The sequence below is a fragment of the Hypomesus transpacificus genome, unplaced genomic scaffold (assembly GCF_021917145.1).
Source record: "Hypomesus transpacificus isolate Combined female unplaced genomic scaffold, fHypTra1 scaffold_203, whole genome shotgun sequence".
In the NCBI taxonomy this organism is placed as follows: domain Eukaryota; kingdom Metazoa; phylum Chordata; class Actinopteri; order Osmeriformes; family Osmeridae; genus Hypomesus; species Hypomesus transpacificus.
This window is the reverse complement of record NW_025813744.1, coordinates 178,544-206,289: the sequence shown is the minus strand read 5'-3', so window position 1 is coordinate 206,289 and position 27,746 is coordinate 178,544. Positions and strand designations below refer to the sequence as shown.

At 51.4% G+C, this 27,746-nt stretch overlaps 2 protein-coding genes across 2 annotated transcripts in view; both read left to right on the top strand.

Annotated features, from left to right (window-relative positions):
* Nucleotides 1–5,925, top strand: part of pard6b (par-6 partitioning defective 6 homolog beta (C. elegans)) — a 16,445-nt gene extending 10,520 nt beyond the window's left edge. The window contains exon 3 of the mRNA XM_047013790.1: nt 2,244–5,925. Within this exon, the coding sequence (XP_046869746.1) occupies nt 2,244–3,187 (944 nt within the window). The 3' untranslated portion in view covers nt 3,188–5,925. The remainder of the gene's footprint in view (nt 1–2,243) is intronic.
* Nucleotides 5,926–6,430: 505 nt separating this feature from the next.
* Nucleotides 6,431–27,746, top strand: part of arfgef2 (ADP-ribosylation factor guanine nucleotide-exchange factor 2 (brefeldin A-inhibited)) — a 29,842-nt gene continuing 8,526 nt past the window's right edge. The window contains exons 1-32 of the mRNA XM_047013782.1: nt 6,431–6,791; nt 8,256–8,286; nt 8,716–8,839; nt 9,539–9,685; nt 9,836–10,015; nt 10,512–10,776; nt 10,860–11,045; nt 11,401–11,528; nt 11,743–11,876; nt 12,702–12,936; nt 14,575–14,674; nt 15,559–15,698; nt 16,879–16,987; nt 17,270–17,462; nt 17,642–17,753; nt 17,914–18,119; nt 18,240–18,324; nt 18,486–18,657; nt 18,809–18,960; nt 19,115–19,243; nt 19,936–20,094; nt 20,438–20,576; nt 20,712–20,808; nt 21,107–21,147; nt 21,279–21,448; nt 21,595–21,746; nt 22,124–22,296; nt 24,441–24,601; nt 24,890–25,020; nt 25,325–25,454; nt 25,602–25,737; nt 27,440–27,578. Of these exons, the coding sequence (XP_046869738.1) occupies nt 6,614–6,791; nt 8,256–8,286; nt 8,716–8,839; nt 9,539–9,685; nt 9,836–10,015; nt 10,512–10,776; nt 10,860–11,045; nt 11,401–11,528; nt 11,743–11,876; nt 12,702–12,936; nt 14,575–14,674; nt 15,559–15,698; nt 16,879–16,987; nt 17,270–17,462; nt 17,642–17,753; nt 17,914–18,119; nt 18,240–18,324; nt 18,486–18,657; nt 18,809–18,960; nt 19,115–19,243; nt 19,936–20,094; nt 20,438–20,576; nt 20,712–20,808; nt 21,107–21,147; nt 21,279–21,448; nt 21,595–21,746; nt 22,124–22,296; nt 24,441–24,601; nt 24,890–25,020; nt 25,325–25,454; nt 25,602–25,737; nt 27,440–27,578 (4,634 nt within the window). The 5' untranslated portion in view covers nt 6,431–6,613. The remainder of the gene's footprint in view (nt 6,792–8,255; nt 8,287–8,715; nt 8,840–9,538; nt 9,686–9,835; nt 10,016–10,511; nt 10,777–10,859; nt 11,046–11,400; nt 11,529–11,742; nt 11,877–12,701; nt 12,937–14,574; nt 14,675–15,558; nt 15,699–16,878; nt 16,988–17,269; nt 17,463–17,641; nt 17,754–17,913; nt 18,120–18,239; nt 18,325–18,485; nt 18,658–18,808; nt 18,961–19,114; nt 19,244–19,935; nt 20,095–20,437; nt 20,577–20,711; nt 20,809–21,106; nt 21,148–21,278; nt 21,449–21,594; nt 21,747–22,123; nt 22,297–24,440; nt 24,602–24,889; nt 25,021–25,324; nt 25,455–25,601; nt 25,738–27,439; nt 27,579–27,746) is intronic.

Genomic DNA, 27,746 nt, shown 5'->3' with positions numbered 1-27,746 from the left:
TGTGTACTCATCTGTCGGTGTGTTTGCTTGTATGTGTGAGTTTGTAAAGATGTGTGTGTATTTAGACATGTGCAAATGTGCCTGTGTGTGTGCTTGGTCATGTGGAACAGCATGTCTGTAGCGTGTGGTATGACAGGCCCTCGAGGGTGACCGTTGTCATGCTAGCTCTCTTACGAGGGAGAGGGGAAGAGGAGGAGGGGGGAGGGGGGAGGGGACAGGGGGAGAGGAGAGAGGAGGGGGGAGAGGAGGGGAGAGAGGAGGAGAGAGGAGGAGAGAGAGGAGGAGAGAGAGGAGGAGAGAGAGGAGGAGGGGGAGGAGAGAGGAGGGTGGAGAGGAGAGGAGGGGAGAGAGGAGGAGGAGGAGGAGGAGGAGGAGGAGGGGAGAGGAGAGATGAGGGGGGAGAGGGGGTGGGTGAGAGAACAGGGAAGAGGGAGACGGACTAGATATATGTAGTCATTATATCTCTGCTCCACTGCCCTGTAAGAGCGTGTCTGTGTGCATGTATACATTTTGTGTGTAAATGTCTGTGTATTTGTGTGTATGTATTTGTATGTGTTTCTTTAGTTTTAATCTGCATTTGGTGGCATGATCAATATTATTTCTTGTCATTGTGGCCTTTTTTCACAACAAACGTAAGCTAGTCTACGAAGCTACCATGGAGCGAGGATGCAGCAAGAAAAATAGTTTTCCAAACGTTTTCAAAAAGTTTAATATATTTTTATTTTAGGGTATAGAGGGGGGTTTAGGGGTGAGGGTAGAGAGGGGGGTATAGGGGTGAGGGTATAGAGGGGGTATAGGGGTGAGGGTATAGAGGGGGTATAGGGGTGAGGGTATAGAGGGGGTACAGGGGTGAGGGTATAGAGGGGGTATAGGGGTGAGGGTAGAGAGGGGGGTATAGGGGTGAGGGTAGAGGGGGGGGCTGGAGGTGGTGCCTTTCAGATCTCACATGTTCATTCACACACACACCATGTGAATCATTGTAGAAGTGACAGACAGGCTTGTTGGTCTAGGAGAGGAGGAGGGAAGTGGGAACACCTGTGTGCTGGTTAACCATTAGAACATCTCTCTCTCTCTCTCTCTCTCTCTCTCTCTCTCTCTCTCTCTCTCTCGTACTCTCTCTCTCTCTTGTACTCTCTCTCTCTCTCGTTCTCTCTCTCTCTCTCGTACTCTCTCTCTCTCTTGTACTCTCTCTCTCTCTCGTACTCTCTCTCTCTCTTGTACTCTCTCTCTCTCTTGTACTCTCTCTCTTGTACTCTCTCTCTCTCTCTTTCTCTCTCTCGTACTCTCTCTCTCTCTCTCTCTCTCTCTCGTACTCTCTCTCTCTCTCTTTCTTGCACTCTCTCTCTCTCTCTCTCTTTCTCTTTCTGTCTCTCTCTCTCTCTCTCTTTCTTGCACTCTCTCTCTCTCTCTCTCTCTTTCTCTTTCTGTCTCTCTCTCTCTCTCTCTCTCTCTCTCTCTCTCGTACTCTCTCTCTCTCTTGTACTCTCTCTCTCTCTTGTACTCTCTCTCTTGTACTCTCTCTCTCTCTGGCTTCCCCTCCAGACCTTTGTCCTAGTCTCTGTAGTGAGAGGACAGTCCAAGGTCCAGGTGTTTACTTGCACCACAGGAAACTGGGACTAAATCACATAACTGTGACACAGCATTGCAGGAACCCTTGGAATTGTAGTCCAGAAGTGGCTGTGCAGCAGTTGAGCTGATAAGAGTTGTAGTCCAGGTGTGGCCCAGTGTGCAGAGCTTGTTTTAATCCTCTGAGGAATTCAGTTCAAAGAGTTGAAAGAGAGAGAAAGACCAGGAGGCAGAACAGGAGAGAGGGGGGGAGAGAGAGAAGTAGGATAGAGAGAGATGGTGACCTAGCTGGTGGTTACCCAGGCTTAAAGAAACAACTCGACATAATTGCTGGGTTTGAATAACATGATGATGCAATAGACTGTCATTACAAATCTGGCAGTAGTGGTGATACACCATGTACATTTGACACGTTATTCATTTGTATATGATTTAAATACAGTATTATAGTAACTTTATAGTTATACTGGACAGAGTATAACTATGAGGACACATTGATGCCAATGTTTGCCTGGTGTTTTGACTGTATTTTGTCTCTCTTCTTATCTTCTCTCTTCCCCCCTCTCTCTCCATTCACTCCCCCTTCATCCCTCCTCTTTCCCTTTCCCTTCTCCCCCTTTCTCCTCTCCTCTGTTTGTCCTCCCTTCTTCCTCCCCCCCCCCCCCCCCCCCGTCCAGAAGAGGCAGACTACTCGGCCTTCGGTACTGACTCCCTGACCAGGAAGCGCACGGTCCTCTCTGCGGTGCTCCTGCGTCCTGACGCGGGCAGGAAGAAGCCTCCGGTCATCATCAGCCTCCCGCGAGACTTCCGTCCCGTGTCGTCCATCATCGACGTGGACATCCTCCCTGAGAGCCACCGGCGCGTGCGTCTCTACAAGCACGGCCAGGAGAAGCCGCTGGGCTTCTACATCCGGGACGGCTCCAGCGTGCGCGTCACGGCCCAGGGCCTGGAGAAGGTCCCGGGGATCTTTATCTCCAGGATGGTGCCAGGGGGGCTGGCGGAGAGCACGGGGCTGCTGGCCGTGAACGACGAGGTGCTGGAGGTGAACGGCATCGAGGTGGCGGGGAAGTCCCTGGACCAGGTGACCGACATGATGATCGCCAACAGCCACAACCTCATCGTCACGGTGAAGCCGGCCAACCAGCGCAACAACGTGGTGCGAGGAGGAGGGGGGGGAGGGGCGTCCGGGAGCTCGGGGCGTTCGTCCGACAGCGGGGCCAGTTACTACGGTTACTCGGGCGGCGCCGTGGCGACGACACCCACGCACATCATTCAGAACTTCGAGGAGGAGGATCTGGACAGCGAGGAGGACGAGGAGGACCTGGTGATCGAGGCCGGGGCAGGGACCGGGGCAGGGACCGGGGCAGAGGCCGGGGCAGAGGCCGGGGCAGGGGCCTCCCCCATCCTCGGGGCTGTGCCCGCCAGCTCCAGCATGCCCTCGCTCCCCCGCTACGAGCCACACCTTAACCTCCGCACTGGCCCCGCCCCCTTCACTGGCCCCGCCCCTGCAAAGTCCAACGGAAGCCTGGGGGCCAATAGCAGCACGGGGTCTCTCAGCCTTCTCGACAGGGGCCCTGAGGGGCGGAGCCTGGAGGAGGACGGAACTGTCATAACACTGTAGAGACGCACACACACACACACTATCACACACACACTATCACACACACACACACCTTGAAAGAGCACACTGGTATCCAGTACGTCCATGGAGGGGTGGACTTGATCTGTACCCTCAAGCAGCACCTGAGAAGCACTACATCCTGCTTGCTTTTAGACAGACAGACAGACAGACATGCCAACGACCCTGCATGTGTGCCATAGCAACAACAAGCCCCTCCCACACTGTCAGACAGTCAGGTTGATGATGTCACAGGGTGTTTGGTGGGTCTGGACGCTCTGATTGGCTCTTCCCAATGACTCGGCCTGGCTGGCTGGGCATGGCAGTCCCCTGTCCCTCCACTAGAGGGTGCTGGTGATGAGGGGCTTCGTTAACACGTCACCTTTCAAAGAATAAGAAAGAAAGAAAGCGTGTTTTTTATTGAACGAGCGAGCGAACGCACTTATCTGGGGGATCCGAGGTTGGACTTCTCTCCTCCCTGGTAACCATCTCATCTTGCCTTGTCTCTGCGTTCAGCAATAACCACTCCCCCTTAAGCAATCGCGGCGTGCAATTGGGTGAAACTTTTTAGATTCCAATGTGCGTGTTACCATAGTAACTGGCAAATTGAGCTGAGGTCTGCAATAATGTTTTTTTTGTTTTTTGGTCTGGCTGGAGAGGAAAAGAAACTGAGTAATAATGTGTGTTTTAGTAAGAAGCCAGTTCTATATTACTGCTGCTCCTCCTCCTCACTGATCATGTGGTTCAAGCAGCTGCATAACTCAAACAGACAAAAAACACTTGTTTTTGTTTTCTTTTTTGTGACTTGTTTTGATGCAAGATGATTGGTTCCGTGTTGTGACTGGGAGTGTTCTAATTGGGTATACTTTTCGACTGACCATATGACCACTAAGGAAGCGAGCACCTTTCTCCATCCGACCAATGGGATGTTGTCAGCTGTATATTACTATAAGTAGTAAATAGCCCATAGCTGTCTCCCCTCCTGAGGACAGTGGAACCTGTCGCAGAAGTAGAATATACTTCCTGTGGCTGCAGGAAGTGGAAGACTTTCCTCCTCTCCTGACACAGCATGATTGTAAAATGGGATTTGTCTGGACCATGAATCATCTCTCACTCTTCTCAGTGCTGTATATTCATCATGACATCTCTTTCTCTCTATCTATCTCTCTCTATCTCTCTCTATATCTCTCTCTCTATCTCTCTTTCTCTCTCTCTCTCTCTCTCCTTTACCACTTCTTGTCTCCCCCTCCTCATGGGCTCTGTCTCTGAGTCCACTTGGATGTGTCCAGTAAACTTTCACGTATGAAGAGTGACTCAGTAGACGTTCACGTATGAAGAGTGACTCAGTCAACACACAGGAAATGCAGGTAGTAACACCTGTTCTCCTGTACACTCTGAATCCTTTATCAGTCTCACTTAGCAGAGCACACACACGCAGGCTGCGGCAAAACACACACACACACACCACACACCACACACACACCAGGGACGTGGGCAGGAAAGCGAGTTGGAATGTAGTTCTGGTACGAAACCATCGATCTTTGTTTCCACTCATTAAGATGTTGGAAATGATCTGGGATCTGCCAGGCAAAGTCTGCACTGCCTGGGACAGTGTGAAAGGGCTTTGTTCTTCAGCAAGTTGTCATCTCCACACCCAGGTAAATACCTGTGCTGTGTTCTCCTCAGTTGTGTAGGGCCCTGTTGATATGGGACACACACAAACACACGCACACACACACAGGCACACAGAAACCTGGGAGGGTGTGTTTGGGGAGGGTGGGGCCTGTCTACCTGATGTATGACTAGGTGTGGATGACTAGGTGTGGATGACTAGGTGTGTATGCGTGAGTTTGTGTGTACACACCTGACTGTACTTGAGGGATACAACTGTCACTACACTGTACAGTAGAGCTATTCCTGGACTACAACTCCCACCAAACTGTACAGTACAGGCTTTTCCTGGACTACAACTCCCATCAGCTGTACTGAGTGTGGGCTGTAAGCACTGCAGACACCCCCCTGTGGAGAGGGAGCAGATGTTGCAATGCATTGTTGTTAATGAAGTATTCTGCCCCTCTGAAATAACCTATAGGGAACAATTACCTCACACACCTTCCTCTCTCTAACACCTCTTCATCCATCAATTCATCCCTTCATCTCAGTCGATAGGATCACCAGAGGAGAACACTACACACACACACACACACACACAGTACTCAGATGATGTTATGGTACACAGGGTGTTGTAGTGAGGCTGTCTTGTGTGTCTCGTTCTAAACACGTAACTTTCATGACGAGTGGCATTTGAACGAAAGATTTTAGCGATTACTGTTAATTTATTTTGTTTTTAACCACACAGGACAAGGGGATTGTAACCACAACAAAATTATTTATTTTCTAATCAACATATTACTTTATTTGCCTAGTACACATTTTATGAATTTATTTTATATATAAATGATCCACTATGTTAATTCACAATGGAAGTTCTTATTCTGATGTATTCCTAATAGATATTTTTACCTTTTTGATCTGAAAGAAATCCTTTTTTCGGTCTAAGCTGGGCTGCTGGTTATACACGTCGCCATGACATTCCATACTGTGAACAATTTCCGGCTTGTTTAGATTTTAGAGAACCCAAACTAATGTCTGAACATTTTGCTTTGTGTCCGATTTGTGTTTTTTTCTTTTTGTACGAATGAGCAATGATTTTTGCTTGCCAGAATAAATCCTAAAGTATAGATTTGTACTGAAAATTGTCAGTATTTTCTTATTGAAGCTACACAATGTACATTTTTATCACATTTAATGAAGATTCATGATAGTTGATTCCATGAGCTGGAGAAAATAAACTAACATGTAGCAATCCCTACCTTTTATGTATTGTCTATTATTATCAAACCATACAGGGTCTATTCATGACATTATTGCACATTATTTTAAGTGTGGGGAAAAAAGTTGTTCACAGATGTTGATCAGAGAGAGGCTGTACGCTACCTTGTGGACAGCCTGTGAATCGTCCAACTTTCATGAGCAAGTTAGATTTGTCTACTCCGTTGTCATCCTATGCATTGACTTCGTTCACCAGACCATCTGGTAAATATCGAGGTAAACATGTCCGACCCAAACATGAAACGGCTAAATAAAATCTATCTGACGTTATTTCTTATAATGTTACAGTATGAAACAAGCCCGCTGAATCTTTCAGACCACTGGAGGGGGATAGACTTTCTAGAGCAGCTGAGTATCACGTGACGTGACGTTGAGCCAACATGGCGACACAGTGCTGATGTTGCAGCCCCAACAAACTCGTTGGCGACAGTATTGACACTAACCGATAGCCCGGTTCCGTTTGCCTTCCTGACACCTGCGTCAAACGCAGGGCCGGCCGAGGATGACGGCCTGAGAAAAGATCGGTCCCTCCAAGAGATGCAACAACAACATCATCTTCATCTACCACCACCGCCGCCACAACAGACGCAGACAGAATCCAGCACGAAAACGAAGAGCATGTTTCTGTCCAGGGCTCTGGAGAAGATCCTGTCGGATAAGGAGGTGAAGCGGAGCCAAAACAGCCAGTTACGAAAAGCCTGTCAGGTTGCACTCGGTGAGCAAATTGTGTTTTTATCAGTGCCTGTACGCAAACGAGATTTGTTTTTGATGTGTGTGTGAGACATAAACCAATACTTGGGTGCTAAGTTTAGCTAGCAAGGTAGCTGTAGCTAGGCTAGTTAGCTGCTAGCCGTTTAGCATTAGCCTTACCACTATGGCCTTTCAGAACTGACAGCTAGCTAGCTAACGTCAATATGCTAGTGTATCATAAAAATACCTAGACAACTAGCTTGGGAGGGTGGCGACAACAGCACTTTTTATAACAGTATTTGTGTGACTGCCAACCTGGTAACTTCAATATTTGGGTAGTTAACTAGCGAGCTAGCTAGCTTGCTAGCTACTTGACCAATCATTGTGCCGTACGTAGCACTGTGAACTGGTCAAAGTGGCACCTGAAGTCATTCTACTCCAGGATATTCTGACGTCCGGGCTTTTCCATTAAACGACTGAGTGGATCGTTTTACACACCCATCCAGCTCGTGTGTGTTAGCGTGTCGCGTTTGGTTAGGTTGTTTGATGAGAGATCTGCAAGATCCCGTTTTCCTCTGTATTTACTGTGCCCAGCCTATAAGCTGTCATTTGAACAGGGGAAAGGACGTGTCAACTATTTAAATAGATTGCCTGTTCTTTTCTGTTCATCGGAGGGGTAACAAAGTTGCGTACTCAATAGTAGCTTAGTGACACTTAGCAACTAAAATGTAAACGGTCATGTCAGTTGAACAAGGAAGTAATGTGTCAATCCCCCCTGTTGGTTTTATTTTCGTGGTTCCACTCTTAGATAATCATTTACCACTGGAAGATCCGGTTTGGTAGGATGAGGGTGGTGGAATATTCAGGAAGTCTTGTAGCTCAGTAGTTTTTCCTTGAAACGGTTTGAGCCTGAAAATAAGAGAGCAGGAGTTGATTGGGTGACTGTGCTTTGATCTCAATCAGAAGCCTTTCATTATGCATGCATCAGATAGAAGGCTATCTGTCTCCTCACCTGTCTCCTTATCTCCTCTTCTCTCTTATCTCTTCCTCTCCTTTCTACTTCTCTTTTCTCCTCTTCTCACTTATCAATCTCCTTTCCTGTTCTCTTTCCTTCACTTCTCTCCTTTTGCTCCCTCCTCCTCTCTTCCCACTCTCCTCTCCTGTGTGTGTGTGTGTGGCTTTGAGTAGGTGGAGACCTCAGGCCTGCAGGACTAAATGGTAGCAAATAACACTGTCTTGTCATCTGACTGGTAATGGAGGGTGTGTGTGTGTGTGCTTGTACTTATATGTGTGTGTGTGTCTGTAAATGAGGGTACCTTTTAATAATCACCACTTGTCTAATCAGGTATGCTGGTCAAAGTTCATGGTTCCTCCAGTGATTCTGACCCTGTCTCTCCTCTCTCTCCTCTCTCTCTCCTCTCCCCTCTCTCCTCTCCTCTGCTGTCTCTCCTCTCTCTCCTCTCCCATCTCTCCTCTGCTCTCTCCTCAGATGAAATCAAGATCGAGCTAGAGAAGCAAAAGTAAGTTCCTCCCATCTTTCTCTTGTTTATCGAATGTGAACACGTAGATGCTGGGTGCTAGCCTGTGTGTGCTAGCCTGTGTATTAGCGTGTGTGCTAGCCTGTGTGTGCTAGCCTGTGTATTAGCGTGTGTGCTAGTGGCAGGTAGATCTGCAGCTACGGGTCAATGACTTGTTTCTCGGTGACATAGCTGTCACATTTGGTTAGTGTGTGTGTGCACGCACACCGAAGTGTAGTTATGTGCTTGTGTCTACTACTGCCACACACACGCACACTCTAGAAACAACCATTCATCAACAACATCTCTGACCACTGAATGACCTCCTCGACAACGTCTCAGACCGCTGAATGACCTCACTTCCTGTGCTCATGTCTGGCTGGGGGTCGATTGTCTCAATTGGCTCCTTGACCCTGTGGTGTTGTTCCACAGAGATGGCACAGTGGTCCCGCCCAGAGCTAACTACATCGAGGCTGATAAGTATGTGCTGCCCTTCGAGCTGGCCTGTCAATCAAAGTCCCCACGGATAGTCAGCACCTCGCTGGACTGTCTACAGGTACACATACACACTCAGTACACATACACACTCAGTACACATACACACATACACACTCAGTACACATACACACTCAGTACACATACACACTCAGTACACATCCACACTCAGTACACATACACACATACACACTCAGTACACATCCACACTCAGTACACAAATACACATACACACTCAGTACACGTACACACTCAGTACACGTACACACTCAGTACACATACACACATACACACTCAGTACACATACACACTCAGTACACATACACACATACACACTCAGTACACATCCACACTCAGTACACAAATACACATACACACTCAGTACACATACACACTCAGTACACATACACACTCAGTACACATACTACACGTACACACTCAGCACACATACACACTCAGTACACATACACACACAGTACACATACTACACATACACACTCAGTACACATACACACTCAGTACACATACACACTCAGTACACATACACACTCTGTACACATACACACTCAGTACACATACTACACATACACACTCAGTACACATACACACACATACTCTTATTATTGTTCTCTCCATCTCAGACATACTGTAAATGCACAGACACTTTGACAAATTCCCTCCCTCCCTCCCTCCCTCCCTCCCTCCCTCCCTCCCTCCCTCCCTCCCTCCCTCCCTCCATTCCCTCCCTCCCTCCCTGCAGAAGCTCATGGCGTACGGCCACATCACAGGCAGCGCCCCTGACAGCAGCGCCCCAGGGAAGCGTCTGATCGACAGGCTGGTGGAGACGGTGTGTGACTGCTTCCAGGGTCCGCACACGGACGAGGGCGTGCAGCTGCAGATCATCAAGGTGGGTCACATGACCTGAGGCTCACATAAGGATCACATGACCTGAGGGGTCACATGATCGTCACGTGTGTCCCTCACCGTCCTCTTCATGGTCTGTATTTTATATCAGTTAAGAAAAGGACCTTTCTGAATGATTCTGTTCCCTCCCCAGGCCCTCCTGACGGCAGTCACCTCCCCCCACATAGAGATCCATGAAGGCACGGTTCTGTTGACGGTCAGGACCTGCTACAACATCTACCTGGCCAGCAGGAACCTCATCAACCAGACCACGGCCAAGGCCACGCTCACACAGATGCTCAACGTCATCTTCACCCGTATGGAGACGCAGGCGGTCAGTCTGGCCCCCGGCTACTACACACTCCAGCTACTACACACTCCAGCTACTACACACTCCAGCTACAACACACTCCAGCTACTACACACTCCAGCTAGTACACACTCCAGCTACTACACACTCCAGCTACTACACACTCCAGCTACTACACACTCCAGCTACTACACACTCCAGCTACTACACACTCCAGCTACTACACACTCCAGCTACAACACACTCCAGCTACTACACACTCCAGCTACTACACACTCCAGCTACTACACACTCCAGCTACTACACACTCCAGCTACTACACACTCCAGCTACAACACACTCCAGCTACTACACACTCCAGCTACTACACACTCCAGCTACTACACACTCCAGCTACTACACACTCCAGCTACTACACACTCCAGCTAGTACACACTCCAGCTAGTACTTGCTATTACCAGTTAGCACCAGCTAGTACACACTCCACACCCATCTTCCTGACCCCCCGCTTGGTTTCCAGGCCCTGGAGGCCCAGGAGAAGGACCGGCTGCCTCTGCCCCCCCGGCCCTCCTGCCCCTCCCCAGGGGGCGTCTCCGGTTCTCCCCGCTCCGACCGGAGCCACACCCCTGACGCCGGCCCCTCCCCCGGCCCCTCCCCTGTCGGCAGCACCCCAGACCTCAGCTCCACCACGCCCCCCGCCCCCGACACGCCCTCGCTCAACGGCCAACCAGAGGAGAGCAGGGCAGAGGAGGAGGCGGAGAAGAGGGAAGCCACACCCCTTCCAGGTACGGTGCCATCTGGGTGCGTTGCTAGGCAGAGGGTGGTTGTTTACTGAGTCATGGCTGCAGTGTCTGATTCTCCTCTGCAGATGTGTTTGATGAAGAGGCTCCTGCCACGCCCCCCACAGTGACCCAGGAAGGAGAGGAGGAGAGGGGGGAGGCAGGGGGGGAGGAGGGGGAGGGACAAAAGGAGGAGACAAAGCCCAGAGAAGACGTTAAGGCGGAGGAGGAAGTGACCTCATCTGAACGCGAGTCCCAGACACAGACCGGACCAGGTCAGAATTTTTTATTCTATTCAATTTTTTATTATTTATAAATGTTTTATTTAATATTTCTATTACATTTATTTATGAAATTGTTCAAATACAGTTGCATGCTTTCAAATGAACAGGGCTGTAATATAAATGTAAATGTACTAGGGGTGGTGGAATTTGATTAAAAGTGTCAAAATCGCGAATCCATTCGAATCATGAGGTACATCCATATACATCCATACCTCTTGGATTATCTACTGTGCTTAACTCCTCCCCCTTCCTTTTCTGTCTCTCTCTCCCTGTCTCTCTCTCCCTGTCTCTCTCTCCCTGTCTCTCTGTCCCTCTCTCTCCTTACTCTTCTCCTCTCCTGTCCCAGGAGGGGACCATGCCTCTCTCCCCCAGCCGGAGCAGGGGGAGGTGGCGCCTCCCGGAGGTAGGGTGGAGGGGCAGCAGATGAACGGCATCATAGAGGACCGAGGTTCAGTCTCCTCTACGGACATCCTGGTGAGTAGAATCTCCTGGTGTTACAGTAGAGTCCCCCTGGTGTTACAGTAGAGTCCCCTGGTGTTACAGTAGAGTCCTCCTGGTGTTACAGTAGAGTCCCCTGGTGCTACAGTAGAATCTTCACCAGGATGAGAAATCCACACTCTGAGATCCACACTGTTTCAGGGTTCTGTGTAAGTTCTTTTTACCGATCTCCCCCCCCCCCTTCCCGCAGGATTCTGAGGGTTGCCTTGGAGCCCCCCCTGGTAGCAGGTTCTCTCATGTTCTCCAGAAGGACGCCTTCCTGGTGTTCCGCTCCCTCTGCAAGCTCTCCATGAAGCCCCTGGCCGACGGACCCCCAGACCCAAAGTCAGACATCTCCCTCTCCCTGATCTCCCTCTCCCTGATCTCTCTCTCCCTGATCTCTCTCTCCCTGATCTCTCTCTCCCTGATCTCTCTCTCCCTGATCTCTCTCTCCCTGATCTCTCTCTCCCTGATCTCTCTCTCCCTGATCTCTGTCCTTGATCTCCCTCTCCCTGATCTCTGTCCTTGATCTCCCTCTCCCTGATCTCTGTCCTTGATCTCTCTCTCCCTGGTCTTTTGATCGCCCTAACGCCTATCTCCCTGTCTTACATCCTCAACTCCTTATATCTTAATCTGTCATAGTTCCCTTGTCCTTACATTAAGTTTTATACATTCAACTTCTAACTCCATATTCCCCTCCTAACTCCTAGTGCCTCATTCCCTACCCTCTGCCTAACTAAACATTTGAGTGTGTTTCTGAAGGCGTGCTGTGTGGTTGAGCTGGTCTGCTCTCTCTTGGAAGTCGCTTTGGATAAAAGCGTCTGCTAAATGAATAAATGTAAATGTCTGGTCTGGGAAGGCCTCAGTTACAGGAACATGAAACCCAGCGTGGGGAGAGAGGGGGAGGAAGGGGGAGAGGGAGGAGGTTGTCCAGGTGATAGGTGGTGAAGAGTGTAACAGAACCTGACTACCATGTCTAGACGAGGGAGGGAGGGAGGGACGGAGGGGGGAGGGACGGAGGGGGGAGGGACGGAGGGGGGAGGGACGGAGAGAGGACGGAGAGGAAGGATGGGAGACGGAGCTCAATTATTCTATTATATTTGATTCTATAACTTTGAAATAATGTGTTATATCTGTATTCTCCTCCCTCCGCCTCCCCTCCTCCCCCAGGTCTCATGAGTTGCGTTCCAAGGTGGTCTCCCTGCAGCTGCTGCTGTCTGTGCTGCAGGGGGCGGGGCCTGTGTTCCGCACGCACGAAATGTTTGCCAACGCCATCAAGCAGTACCTGTGTGTGGCGCTGTCCAAGAATGGCGTCTCCTCCGTGCCCGAGGTGTTTGAGCTGTCGCTCGCCATCTTCCTCACGCTCCTCTCTCACTTCAAGGTCCACCTCAAGATGCAGATCGAGGTACGCACACGCATGTAAACACACACACACACCAGATAACACTGCTGAAATCTGTTCATGGGAATGAGCTTCCATCTTGTCTTGGCCTCCTGTCTTGTCTGCCCCTCTCCACCACCTCCTCTCCCTCTCTTCCTCTGTCTGGTCTCTCCACCACCTCTCCCTCTTCCTCTGTCTTGTCTCTCCACCACCTCCTCTCTCTCTTCCTCTGTCTTGTCTCTCCACCACCTCTCTCTCTTCCTCTGTCTTGTCTCTCCACCTCCTCTCTTCCTCTGTCTTGTCTCTCCACCTCCTCTCTTCCTCTGTCTGGTCTCTCCACCTCCTCTCTCTCTTCCTCTGTCTGGTCTCTCCACCTCCTCTCCCTCTCTTCCTCTGTCTGGTCTCTCCACCTCCTCTCCCTCTCTTCCTCTGTCTTGTCTCTCCATTACCTCCTCTCTTCCTCTGTCTGTTCTCTCCACCTCCTCTCTCTCTTCCTCTGTCTTGTCTCTCCACCACCTCCTCTCTCTCTTCCTCTGTCTGGTCTCTCCACCTCCTCTCCCTCTCTTCCTCTGTCTGGTCTCTCCACCTCCTCTCTCTCTTCCTCTGTCTGGTCTCTCCACCTCCTCTCTCTCTTCCTCTGTCTGGTCTCTCCACCTCCTCTCTCTCTTCCTCTGTCTGATCTCTCCACCTCCTCTCCCTCTCTTCCTCTGTCTGGTCTCTCCACCTCCTCTCCCTCTCTTCCTCTGTCTTGTCTCTCCATTACCTCCTCTCTTCCTCTGTCTGGTCTCTCCACCTCCTCTCTCTCTTCCTCTGTCTTGTCTCTCCACCACCTCCTCTCTCTCTTCCTCTGTCTTGTCTCTCCATTACCTCCTCTCTTCCTCTGTGTGGTCTCTCCACCTCCTCTCTCTCTTCCTCTGTCTTGTCTCTCCACCACCTCCTCTCTCTCTTCCTCTGTCTGGTCTCTCCACCTCCTCTCCCTCTCTTCCTCTGTCTGGTCTCTCCACCACCTCCTCTCTCTCTTCCTCTGTCTTGTCTCTCCACCACCTCCTCTCTCTCTTCCTCTGTCTGGTCTCTCCACCACCTCCTCTCCCTCTCTTCCTCTGTCTGGTCTCTCCACCTCCTCTCTCTCTTCCTCTGTCTGGTCTCTCCACCACCTCCTCTCCCTCTCTTCCTCTGTCTGGTCTCTCCACCTCCTCTCTCTCTTCCTCTGTCTGATCTCTCCACCTCCTCTCCCTCTCTTCCTCTGTCTGGTCTCTCCACCTCCTCTCCCTCTCTTCCTCTGTCTTGTCTCTCCATTACCTCCTCTCTTCCTCTGTCTGGTCTCTCCACCTCCTCTCTCTCTTCCTCTGTCTTGTCTCTCCACCACCTCCTCTCTCTCTTCCTCTGTCTTGTCTCTCCATTACCTCCTCTCTTCCTCTGTCTGGTCTCTCCACCTCCTCTCTCTCTTCCTCTGTCTTGTCTCTCCACCACCTCCTCTCCCTCTCTTCCTCTGTCTGGTCTCTCCACCTCCTCTCTCTCTTCCTCTGTCTGGTCTCTCCACCTCCTCCCTCTCTTCCTCTGTCTGGTCTCTCCACCTCCTCTCTCTCTTCCTCTGTCTGGTCTCTCCACCTCCTCTCTCTCTTCCTCTGTCTGGTCTCTCCACCACCTCCTCTCTCTCTGCAGGTGTTCTTCAGAGAGATCTTCCTCACCATCCTGGAGACGTCCTCCAGCTCCTTCCAACACAAGTGGATGGTGATCCAGACACTCACACGCATCTGTGCAGGTACACACCTCACACACACACACACACACACACACCTCACACACACACCAGTGTTTCCCACACATAGACTAATTTGTGGCGGTGCGCCACAGAATCAACACCGGCCGCCACACATTGCGTTTCGTAAACATTTTTTTTTTTCGCTATTTAGGTAAAAACACGCAGCGTATTCGTTCAGCTGCATTTCCTTTCCCTGCTCTCCCTCCGTCTCTTTCACGCACGCGTCTTTCTCACATACACACACAGTCACTACGTCAGCACACGTTAGCAACGATGCATACGCCGTTCTAGTGAGACCGACAGCTACATCAGCGAGCCTTCAGCATTAGTGCCGTAGCTAAAGGTCTAGGAAAGTTGAGGCTACTTTTCGCTAGGTACCGACGGACATGTCTTAATCGAAGGTTCCCCTTCGTTGTTTTGGTGAGAAGTTTCAAGAGCTAGCTACTTACCCGGCGTCATGGAGCCGACCAGTTAAATAGTTATTTAGCACCCTGTATGCAGCGTCGCTACCTGCATATGCAGAAATTATTTGTTTGTTGTTGTTGATTGATTTTGTGAATTATTTCGACCCCCCCCCCCCGGTCTGACATGAAACAACACCCCCCCCCCCCCGCCACATATAGCTTTCTAATCTGTGGGAAACACTGCACACACACACACCACACACACACACACACACACACACCTCACATACCACACGCACACACACCTCACATACCACACAGACACACCTCACATACCACAAACACACACCACACACACCTCACACACACCTCACACACACCTCACATACCTCACACACCTCACACACACACACTCACACATGTCACCCACTCTCAGAACCCCCCCCAGAGCCAGCTCCCAGCATGCTCCTCTGTCCCCAGACGCCCAGTGTGTGGTGGACATCTACGTGAACTATGACTGTGACCTGAACGCTGCCAACATCTTTGAGCGTCTGGTGAACGACCTGTCCAAGATCGCCCAGGGCAGGAGCGGCCAGGAGCTGGGCATGACTCCTCTGCAGGTACACTGACTCCTCTGCAGGTACACTGACTCCCTCTGACTCCTCTGTAGGTACACTGACTCCTCTGCAGGTACACTGACTCAGTCTGACTCCCTTTGACTCCTCTGTAGGTACACTGACTCCTTCTGACTCCCTCTGCAGGTACACTGACTCCCTCTGCAGGTACACTGACTCAGTGTGACTCCCTCTGACTCCTCTGTAGGTACACTAACTCCTCTGCAGGTACACTGACTCAGTCTGACTCCTCTGTAGGTACACTGACTCTTCTGCAGGTACACTGACTCAGTCTGACTCCCTCTGACTCCTCTGTAGGTACACTAACTCCTCTGCAGGTACACTGACTCAGTCTGACTCCTCTGTAGGTACACTGACTCTTCTGCAGGTACACTGACTCAGTCTGACTCCCTCTGACTCCTCTGTAGGTACACTGACTCTTCTGCAGGTACACTGACTCAGTCTGACTCCCTCTGACTCCTCTGTAGGTACACTGACTCCTCTGCAGGTACACTGACTCAGTCTGACTCCCTCTGACTCCTCTGTAGGTACACTGACTCCTTCTGAATCCGTCTGCAGGTACACGGACTCCCTCTGCAGGTACACTGACTCAGTCTGACTCCCTCTGACTCCTCTGTAGGTACACTGACTCCTTCTGACTCCCTCTGCAGGTACACTGACTCCCTCTGCAGGTACACTGACTCAGTCTGACTCCCTCTGACTCCTCTGTAGGTACACTGACTCCTCTGCAGGTACACTGACTCAGTCTGACTCCCTCTGACTCCTCTGTAGGTACACTGACTCCTCTGCAGGTACACTGACTCAGTCTGACTCCCTCTGACTCCTCTGTAGGTACACTGACTCCTTCTGAATCCATCTGTAGGTACACTGACTCCCTCTGCAGGTACACTGACTCAGTCTGACTCCCTCTGACTCCTCTGTAGGAACACTGACTCCTCTGCAGGTACACTGACTGCCTCTGCAGGTACACTGACTCTGACTGTGACTAGATTAGGACTGTGACTCTCTGACTGTGACTAGATTAGGACTGTGACTCTTTGACTGTGAGTCAGTGTACCTCTCAGATGCTCTCATCCTTATCCTTGTGTGTGTGTGTGACTGTGTGTGTGTGTGTGTGTGTGTGTGTGTGTGTGTGTGTGCGCGCGTGTGTGTGTGTGTGTTGCAGGAACTCAGCCTCCGTAAGAAGGGGCTGGAGTGTTTGGTGTCGGTGCTGAAGTGCATGGTGGAGTGGAGCCGAGACATGTACCTCAACCCCAACCTGCAGGCCAACCTCGGTGAGACTGCCCGGAGTGTGTGTGTGTGTGTGTGTGTGTGTGTGTGTGTGAGTGAGTGAGTGTGTGAGTGTTGGTCTCTCTTGATGTGTTTGTCAAAATTGAATTGTACCTGTATGTGTGCGTGTGTACCTGTGTGTGTGTGTGTGTGTGTGTACCTGTGTGTGTGTGTGTGTACCTGTGTGTGTGTGTGTGTACCTGTGTGTGTGTGTGTACCTGTGTGTGTGTACCTGTGTGTGTGTACCTGTGTGTGTGTGTGTGTGTGTACCTGTGTGTGTGTTCCAGGCCAGGAGCGTCCAGCGGAGGCGGAGGGGGCGGAGCTGAAGCTTCCGGAACACGTGTCGTCCCGGAGAGACAGCAGCAGCTCTCTGGAGTCCACGCTGTCGTGCGCCCAGCAGGACCCCAACCCTGACCCCAACCCCGAGCAGTACGAGGTCATCAAGCAGCAGAAGGACATCATCCAACACGGCATCCAGCTGTGAGTGGCCACGCCCCCTGCTAGGCCACACCCCCAACAACCATGCCTCAGTGTGACCACGCCCCTCTGTGCATTATGAGTTTGTCTCCCTGACCTCCAAACCAACCTGGTCTCTCCCCCCCCCTTCCTCCCTGCCCCTCTCTCTTTCACCCCCCCCCCCCCCCCCCCCCCCCCTCCAGGTTTAATAAGAAGCCTAAGCGAGGGGTCCAGTACCTGCAGGAGCAAGGCATGCTGGGAGTCTCAGCGGAGGACATCGCCCAGTTCCTCCACCAGGAGGAGCGCCTGGACACGGTGACAAACACCCACCCACACACACACACAAGCACACACACCCACACATAGACAGGCACACACAGATACACGTACACAAACACACACATAGACAGGCACATACACACCTTCACACATACACACACACTTCTCAGTATTAATCACCCCCCCCCCCCTCCAGACCCAGGTGGGGGAGTACCTGGGTGAGAACATCCGGTTCAACAAGGAAGTGATGTACCGCTACGTTGACCAGCTGGACTTCTGCGGCCGTGACTTTGTGTCTGCGCTCAGGGTGTTCCTGGAGGGCTTCCGCCTGCCCGGGGAGGCCCAGAAGATAGACAGGCTCATGGAGAAGTTTGCTGCCCGCTACCTGGAGTGCAACCAGGGGTGAGAGGGGGAGAGGGAGGTGGAGAGGATGACGAAGGGGGGGGGGGGGAGGGAGGGAGGAAGGGGGCAGGAGAGGGAGAGAGAGGTCATTAGCAGCTGACCTTGTTGTTGTTGTTGCAGACAGACAGAGTTTGCCAGTGCAGACACAGCCTACGTCCTGGCCTACTCTATCATCATGCTGACCACCGACCTGCACAGTCCTCAGGTACACACACACACACACATGAAACCTCACACGCAAAATACCTACATTTTCTTTCTCTTATTATAACCTTTACCTACTATCTCCTCCATCTCTCCCCCTCTTCATCTCTCTCTCTCCTCCTCCCTCCCCTTCCCCCCTTGTTCTCTGCCCCCTCCCTCCAGGTGAAGAACAAGATGACCAAGGAGCAGTACATCAAGATGAACAGAGGCATCAACGACAGTAAGGACCTGCCAGAGGACTACCTGTCCTCCATCTACAACGAGATCGCCGGCAAGAAGATCTCCATGAAGGAGAGCAAGGAGCACTCCATCACCCCCAAGTCCAGCAAGCACAGTGAGGAGGGGAGGAGGAGGAGGAGGAGGAGGGGGAGGAGGAGGGGGGGAGGGGGAGGAGGAGAAGCGGAGGAGGAGTCTTGACATTTGTGTTAACTGAGTCTCAGTTAAGTAACTGTAGTGGGTGTGTGTGTGTGTGTGTGTGTGTGCAGACGTGGCCAGTGAGAAGCAGAGGCGGCTGCTCTACAACGTGGAGATGGAGCAGATGGCCAAGACAGCCAAGGCTCTGATGGAGGCAGTCAGCCACGCCCAGGCCCCCTTCTTCAGCGCCACACACCTGGAGCACGTTAGGCCCATGTTCAAGGTACACACACACACACACACACACACACAGAGACACACACCTGGAGCACACACACACACCACTACAACCAGCTGCAGGGCGAAACACAGATGTGATGTCAGTGTGAATCTATCTGACCTAGTGTGTGTGGTGTGTGTTTATGGTGTGTGTGCAGCTGGCGTGGACGCCCCTGCTAGCAGCCTTCAGCGTGGGGCTGCAGGACTGTGACGACCAGGAGGTGGCCTGTCTGTGTCTGGAGGGGATCCGCTGTGCCATCAGGATAGCCTGCATCTTCAGCATGCAGGTCTGCCTCACACACACGCACACACACGCACACACACACACACACACACACACACACACACACACACACACACACACACCATGCAGGTCTGCCTCACACACACACCAGTGTTTCCTCTATGTTGATTGTGCGGCCCGCCACGGCTACATTTCTGCCGCCAAGGTATCAGAAATAGGGCTGTACAAAATGTTAGGCCGTCTATCAGCAGTGATTGTTAGAGTGCATGTCGGAGAATAGCACAGACACGCGCTTCACAGCGCAGTTGAGATTGCGTGTGTGCGTCCTTGAGAACTGTAAGTCGTATAACTTATGTTGTCAGTTCATTTATGCCTGTTATTGTATTAGTCTATAGTTATTGCTCATTTAACTCAAATTAACTGGTGATTTTTGTTGTTTGTATTCTTCCCCTGCTAGCGAAATTGCACGTCTGTTGATTCAATAGCGATTGCTGCCCTGGCTCACGTTTACATTTTAGGTGCATTGTTACGCTGAAGTAGTTTTCATTAATAAATAGTGGGTATATTGTTATTATTAGCTACAGAATGCTTAGCCTATCAAGATTAAATGAAGCAGACAGTGTACATGCTTCCGAGTGGCCTACCTTAATCGATAGGCTATAGCCTACAGGCCACTGACCATTTACAAGAAGTTGTTACGTCACTGATTGTGTGTGTGTGTGTGTGTGTGTGTAGCTGGAGCGGGACGCGTACGTGCAGGCCCTGGCCAGGTTCACCCTGCTCACTGCCAGCTCCAGCATCACTGAGATGAAGCAGAAGAACATCGACACCATCAAGACCCTCATCACCGTGGCCCACACCGACGGCAACTACCTGGGGCACTCCTGGCATGAGGTGAGGCTGGGGTGGGCTGGGGGTGAGGGTGAGGCAGGGGCTGGGGCTGAGGGTGAGGGTGAGGGTGAGGGTGAGGCAGGGGCTGGGGCTGGGGCTGGGGCAGGGGCAGGGGCAGGGGCAGGGGCTGGGGCTGGGGCTGGGGCTGGGGCTGAGGGTGAGGGTGAGGCAGGGGCAGGGGCTGGGGCTGAGGGTGAGGGTGAGGCAGGGGCAGGGGCTGGGGCTGGGGCTGGGGCTGGGGCTGGGGCTGGGGCTGGGGGTGAGGGTGAGGCAGGGGCTGGGGCTGGGGCTGAGGATTAAAATAATTGCCTTACATCTACCCCTGGCGTGTGTGTGTTGTGTGTAGATCCTCAGGTGTATCAGTCAGTTGGAGCTGGCTCAGCTGATTGGTACGGGGGTGAAGCCTCGCTACGTCTCTGGGGTGATGAGGGAGCCGGGGGTCAGAGGTCACCCTGCAGGGGAGGAGTTCATGACCCTGGGGCTGGGTAGGGAGCACACACACACACACAGATACACACACAGATACACACACAGATACACACACCCCCCTGGAGGAGAGGAGTTCACACTGCATGTGTGTGTGACGGCCTTTGTGTTAACTCGGTGTGTGTGTGTGTCAGGTACCCTGGTGGGGGCTCCAGACAGGAGACAGATGGCTCACCTGCAGGAGTCTGTGGGAGAGACCAGCTCTCAGAGCGTAGTGGTAGCTGTGGACAGGTCAGACCTCATCCCTCCATCCTCCTTCATCCCTCCATCCTCTCATCATCCCTCCATCATCCCTCCATCCTCTCATCATCCCTCCATCCTCTCATCATCCCTCCATCATCCCTCCATCCTCTCATCATCCCTCCATCCTCTCATCATCCCTACATCCTCTCATCATCCCTCCATCCTCTCATCATCCCTCCATCCTCTCATCATCCCTCCATCCTCTCATCATCCCTCCATCCTCTCATCATCCCTACATACTCCCTCAATCATCCCTCTTCATCCATCAATGTTTGTTCTGTTGCAGGATCTTTACTGGCTCCACCAGGCTAGATGGAAATGCAGTTGGTAAGTGTGTGGTGTATCCAGTACCTGTGTGTGTGGTGTATCCAGTACCTGTGTGTGTGTGTATCCAGTACCTGTGTGTGTGTGTGTGTGTGTGTGTATCCAGTATATGACCATGCCCCCCCTCTCCCCAGTGGACTTTGTGCGCTGGCTGTGTGCTGTATCCATGGATGAGCTGGCCTCTTCCCACCAGCCCCGCATGTTCAGCCTGCAGAAGATCGTGGAGATCTCCTACTACAACATGAACCGCATCCGCCTGCAGTGGTCCAGGATCTGGCATGTCATTGGAGATCACTTCAACAAGGTCTACCGGCCTCTTATTGGGGGGGGGGGGGGGGGGACTCGACAGCAACTGTGCGTGTGTCTCTAACAGTGTGTGTGTGTCTGTAACTGTGTGTGTGTCTGTAACTGTGTGTGTGTGTCTGTAACTGTGTGTGTGTGTGTGTGCAGGTGGGCTGCAGCCCTAACGAGGATGTAGCAGTGTTTGCAGTGGACTCCCTGCGACAGCTCTCCATGAAGTTCCTGGAGAAGGGAGAGCTGGCCAACTTCCGCTTCCAGAAGGACTTCCTGAGGCCCTTCGAACACATCATGAAGAAGAACAGGTGAGAGGTGGAGGAGAGGGAGAGGAGAGGTGGATGGATGGAGAAGAGGTGGAGGGAGGAGAGATGGAGGAGAGGAGAGGTGGAGCGGGGAGAGATGGAGGAGTGGAAGGGTGGGGGAGGAGAGATGGAGGAGAGGAGAGGTGGGGGGAGGAGAGATGGAGGAGTGGAAAGGTGGAGGCTGGAGAGATAGAAGAGAGGAGGGGTGGGGGGAAGAGAGATGGAGGAGAGGTGGTGGAAAAGGAGAAGAGTGTGGGAAGAGAGGAGAGATTGGGGAGGAGGAGAAGAGAGTTGGTATAGAGATGGAGCAGAGGTGAAGAAAAGACTGAATGACAAGTTAAACAGCATTTTTTCCGTTAACTGCTATGCTTCCCCTCCAGGTCCCCCATCATCAGGGACATGGTAATCCGCTGTGTGGCCCAGATGGTCAACTCCCAGGCAGGGAACATCCGCTCCGGCTGGAAGAACATCTTCTCAGTGTTCCACCAGGCTGCCTCCGACCACGATGAGACCATCGTGGAGCTGGCCTTCCACACCACCGGACACATCGTCTGTGAGTAGCAACCTCTGACATTTAATTAGCACTGACCTGACCACCATTATCACTGACTTCCACAGACAAAGCACCGTACAGTAGACCACCCTAACAGACAGAGCACCGTACAGTAGCAGACCACCCTAACAGACAGAGCACTGTACAGTAGACCATCCTAACAGACAGAGCACCGTACAGTAGCAGACCATCCTAACAGACAGAGCACCGTACAGTAGCAGACCACCCTAACAGACAGAGCACCGTACAGTAGACCACCCTAACAGACAGAGCACCGTACAGTAGACCACCCTAACAGACAGAGCACCGTCCAGTAACAGACCACCCTAACAGACAGAGCACCGTACAGTAGACCACCCTAACAGACAGAGCACCGTACAGTAGCAGACCACCCTAACAGACAGAGCACCGTACAGTAGACCACCCTAACAGACAGAGCACCGTACAGTAACAGACCACCCTAACAGACAGAGCACCGTACAGTAGACCACCCTAACAGACAGAGCGTTACAGTAGCAGACCACCCTAACAGACAGAGCACCGTACAGTAGACCACCCTAACAGACAGAGCACCGTACAGTAGACCACCCTAACAGACAGACCACCCTAACAGACAGAGCACCGTACAGTAGACCACCCTAACAGACAGAGCACCGTACAGTAGACCACCCTAACAGACAGACCACCCTAACAGACAGAGCACCGTACAGTAGACCACCCTAACAGACAGAGCACCGTACAGTAGACCACCCTAACAGACAGACCACCCTAACAGACAGAGCACCGTACAGTAGCAGACCACCCTAACAGACAGAGCACCGTACAGTAGACCACCCTAACAGACAGACCACCGTACAGTAGCAGACCACCCTAACAGACAGAGCACCGTACAGTAGACCACCCTAACAGACAGAGCACCGTACAGTAACAGACAGAGCAGCGTACAGTAGCAGACCACCCTAACAGACAGAGCACTGTACAGTAGACCACCCTAACAGACAGAGCATCGTACAGTAGACCACCCTAACAGACAGAGCACCGTACAGTAGACCACCCTAACAGACAGCATCGTACAGTAGACCACCCTAACAGACAGAGCACCGTACAGTAGCAGACCATCCTAACAGATAGACCACCGTACAGTAGCAGACCACCCTAACAGACAGAGCACCGTACAGTAGACCACCCTAACAGACAGAGCACCGTACAGTAGACCACCCTAACAGACAGAGCACCGTACAGTAACAGACCACCCTAACAGACAGAGCACCGTACAGTAGACCACCCTAACAGACAGAGCACTGTACAGTAGCAGACCACCCTTACAGACAGAGCACCGTACAGTAGACCACCCTAACAGACAGAGCACCGTACAGTAGACCACCCTAACAGACAGACCACCCTAACAGACAGAGCACCGTACAGTAGACCACCCTAACAGACAGACCACCCTAACAGACAGAGCACCGTACAGTAGACCACCCTAACAGACAGACCACCCTAACAGACAGAGCACCGTACAGTAGCAGACCACCCTAACAGACAGAGCACCGTACAGTAGACCACCCTAACAGACAGACCACCGTACAGTAGCAGACCACCCTAACAGACAGAGCACCGTACAGTAGACCACCCTAACAGACAGAGCACCGTACAGTAACAGACAGAGCACCGTACAGTAGACCACCCTAACAGACAGAGCATCGTACAGTAGACCACCCTAACAGACAGAGCACCGTACAGTAGACCACCCTAACAGACAGCATCGTACAGTAGACCACCCTAACAGACAGAGCACCGTACAGTAGACCGCCCTAACAGACAGAGCACCGTACAGTAGACCACCCTAACAGACAGAGCACCGTACAGTAGACCACCCTAACAGACAGACCACCCTAACAGACAGAGCACCGTACAGTAGACCACCCTAACAGACAGAGCACCGTACAGTAGACCACCCTAACAGACAGAGCATCGTACAGTAGACCACCCTAACAGACAGAGCACCGTACAGTAGACCACCCTAACAGACAGACTCTGCTCAACCAGACTGGCACCACCTCAAGTCTCAAACAATATATTGTCTCTTCTGTTGTTCACTCTCTCCCTCCTCTCTTTCTCTCCCTCCATCTCTCTGTCGTCAGTGAATACCTTCCAGCAGCACTTTGCGGTGGCCATCGACTCGTTCCAGGATGCAGTGAAGTGTCTGTCTGAGTTTGTGTGCAACGCTGCTTTCCCAGACACCAGCATGGAGGCCATCAGACTGATCCGGCACTGTGCCAAGTACATCGCAGACCGGCCGCAGGTACACACCTCTCTCTCTGTCTCTCTCTCTTTACCTCTGTCCATCTCTCTCCTCACCCTCTCATCCCTCTCTCCTACACCCTCCGTCTCTCCTCCACCCTCCCTCTCTCCTCCACCCTCCCTTTCTCCTCCACCCTCCCTCCCCTCCCCCTCTCTCCTCCACGGTCTCATCTCTCTCTCCTCCACCCTCCCTCCCCTCTCCCTCTCTCCTCCACCCTCCCTCCCCTCTTCCTCTCTCCTCTCCTCCACGGTCTCATCTCTCTCTCTCCTCCTCCCCTCTCTCGCCCAGGCCTTGAGAGAGTACACCAGTGATGACATGAACGTCGCCCCTGGTGACCGTGTGTGGGTCCGTGGCTGGTTCCCCATCCTGTTTGAGCTGTCTTGCATCATCAACCGCTGCAAGCTGGACGTACGCACACGGTCAGTCGCCTCGACGACACGCATGACATGCACGCTGCATTGCTACGGTAACTGTGACCGTGGCACATCCATGTCTACGGCCCCTGTCACCGTGACAACGACAGAGGCCATCCACAGGGATAAGGCATGGGAACCTCTGAGTATCAAACTACACACTGTATAATACTACAGCTGAAGAGTATAACTACACACTGTATTTAGCAATGGCGACTGCAGCGATTTGAGCTATACAATGTTTGTGTTCATTATTGTCTGTCTGTGTGTGTGTGTGTGTGTGTGTGTGTGTGTGTGTGTGTGTGTGCAGGGGTCTGACAGTCATGTTTGAGATCATGAAGAGCTACGGAGCTTCCTTCCAGCAGCACTGGTGGCACGACCTGTTCAGGATCGTCTTCAGGATCTTTGACAACATGAAGCTGCCGGAACAACAGACAGAGGTCAGGGGTCAAACACTGCCCGTCACCATGGAGACGCCCTTTAGGAGCCTCCCACTGTCCTCTTAAACAGGCGTGTATCTTTGACGTGTGTGTGTGTGTGTGTGTGTGTGTGTGTGTGTGTGTGTGTGTGTGTGTGTGTGTGTGTAGAAGACAGAGTGGATGACCACCACGTGTAACCACGCCCTCTACGCCATCTGTGACGTGTTCACCCAGTTCTATGAGCCACTCAGCCAGGTGCTGCTGGACGACATCTACACACAGCTCCAGTGGTGCGTCAGACAAGGTGAGGGAGGGAGGGAGGGAGGGAGGGGAGGGGAAGGGAGGGGGGGGGGGGAGGGGAGGGGGGGGGGGGGGGGTAACGTTATGTAAACGTTTAAAACAATTTTTTCTAAAGCTTTTTTCAGAAATGTCAACCTTTTTGAAGAAACACGATTCTAAACCTTCTGAAAATATTTCAACCTTTTGAAACTTTTCTTTCAAAATGTTTTAGAACCTTTAGAAACGCTTTTTCATTTTTTGGTTGGAAAATATTATTTTGACCTTTCAAAACTTTTTAGAAAATATTTTTTAAACCAATGTTTTTGAACCTATAGAAAGGTTTTTCCAACTTTTCCTATTTTTTGACCTTTTCAAAACTTTTTCAAAAATATTTATTTGACCATTTTCACACAGTGAGAGGATAGGAGAAAGGGGAACAGAGAAGCCTAAAACAGAGTAGAGTAAAGCAGTGTTTCCCACACATAGACTAATTTGTGGCGGTGCGCCACAGAATCAACACCGGCCGCCACACATTGCGTTTCGTAAAACATTTTTTTTATCGCTATTTAGGTAAAAACACGCAGCGTATTCGTTCAGCTGCATTTCCTTTCCCTGCTCTCCCTCTGTCTCTTTCACGCACGCGTCTTTCTCACATACACACACAGTCACTACGTCAGCACACGTTAGCAACAATGCATACGCCGTTCTAGTGAGACCGACAGCTACATCAGCGAGCCTTCAGCATTAGTGCCGTAGCTAAAGGTCTGGGAAAGTTGAGGCTACTTTTCGCTAGGTACCGACGGACATGTCTTAATCGAAGGTTCCCCTTCGTTCTTTTGGTGAGAAGTTTCAAGAGCTAGCTACTTACCCGGCGTCATGGAGCCGACCAGTTAAATAGTTATTTAGCACCCTGTATGCTGCGTCGCTACCTGCATATGCAGAAATTATTTGTTTGTTGTTGTTGATTTTGTGAATTATTTCGAACCCCCCCCCCCCCCCCCCCCCCCCCCCCCGCCACATATAGTTTTCTAATCTGTGGGAAACACTGTAAAGCATAAATAATATTGATCATGCCAAAGTATTAAATTAACAAAAATGTCCGGTGGGTGTTATACAGATGTTATGTAGACCAGAGCTCTACACTGTAATACTGTAGTATTGTACAGTAGACCTTAGCTTTACACTGTAATACAGTCGTGTTGTACAGTAGACCTGAGCTCTACACTGTTATACAGTCGTGTTGTACAGTAGACCTGAGCTCTACACTGTAATACTGTAGTATTGTACAGTAGACCTGAGCTTTACACTGTAATATAGTCGTGTTGTACAGTAGACCTGAGCTCTACACTGTAATACAGTTGTGTTGTACAGTAGACCTGAGCTCTACACTGTAATATAGTCGTGTTGTACAGTAGACCTAAGCTCTACACTGTAATACAGTTGTGTTGTACTGTAGACCTGAGCTCTACACTGTAATACAGTTGTGTTGTACAGTAGACCTGAGCTCTACACTGTAATACAGTTGTGTTGTACAGTAGACCTGAGCTCTACACTGTAATATAGTCGTGTTGTACAGTAGACCTAAGCTCTACACTGTAATACAGTTGTGTTGTACAGTAGACCTGAGCTCTACACTGTAATACAGTTGTGTTGTACAGTAGACCTGAGCTCTACACTGTAATACAGTTGTGTTGTACAGTAGACCAGAGGTGTGTCTCTCTCTCCAGACAACGAGCAGCTCGCTCGCTCAGGGACCAACTGTCTGGAGAACCTGGTGATCCTGAACGGTGAGAAGTTCAGCCCTGACGTCTGGGACACCACCTGCTCCTGCCTGCTCCAGATCTTCCAGACCACCAGCCCGCACGCGTGAGTCACCAGAACTGCCCTCTAACTACCCCAGCCCCCCAATAACTACCCTCTAACTACCCCAGCCCCCCAATCACTACCCTCTAACTACCCCAGCCCCACAATAACTACCCCAGCCCCCCAATCACTACCCTCTAACTACCCCAGCCCCACAATAACTACCCTCTA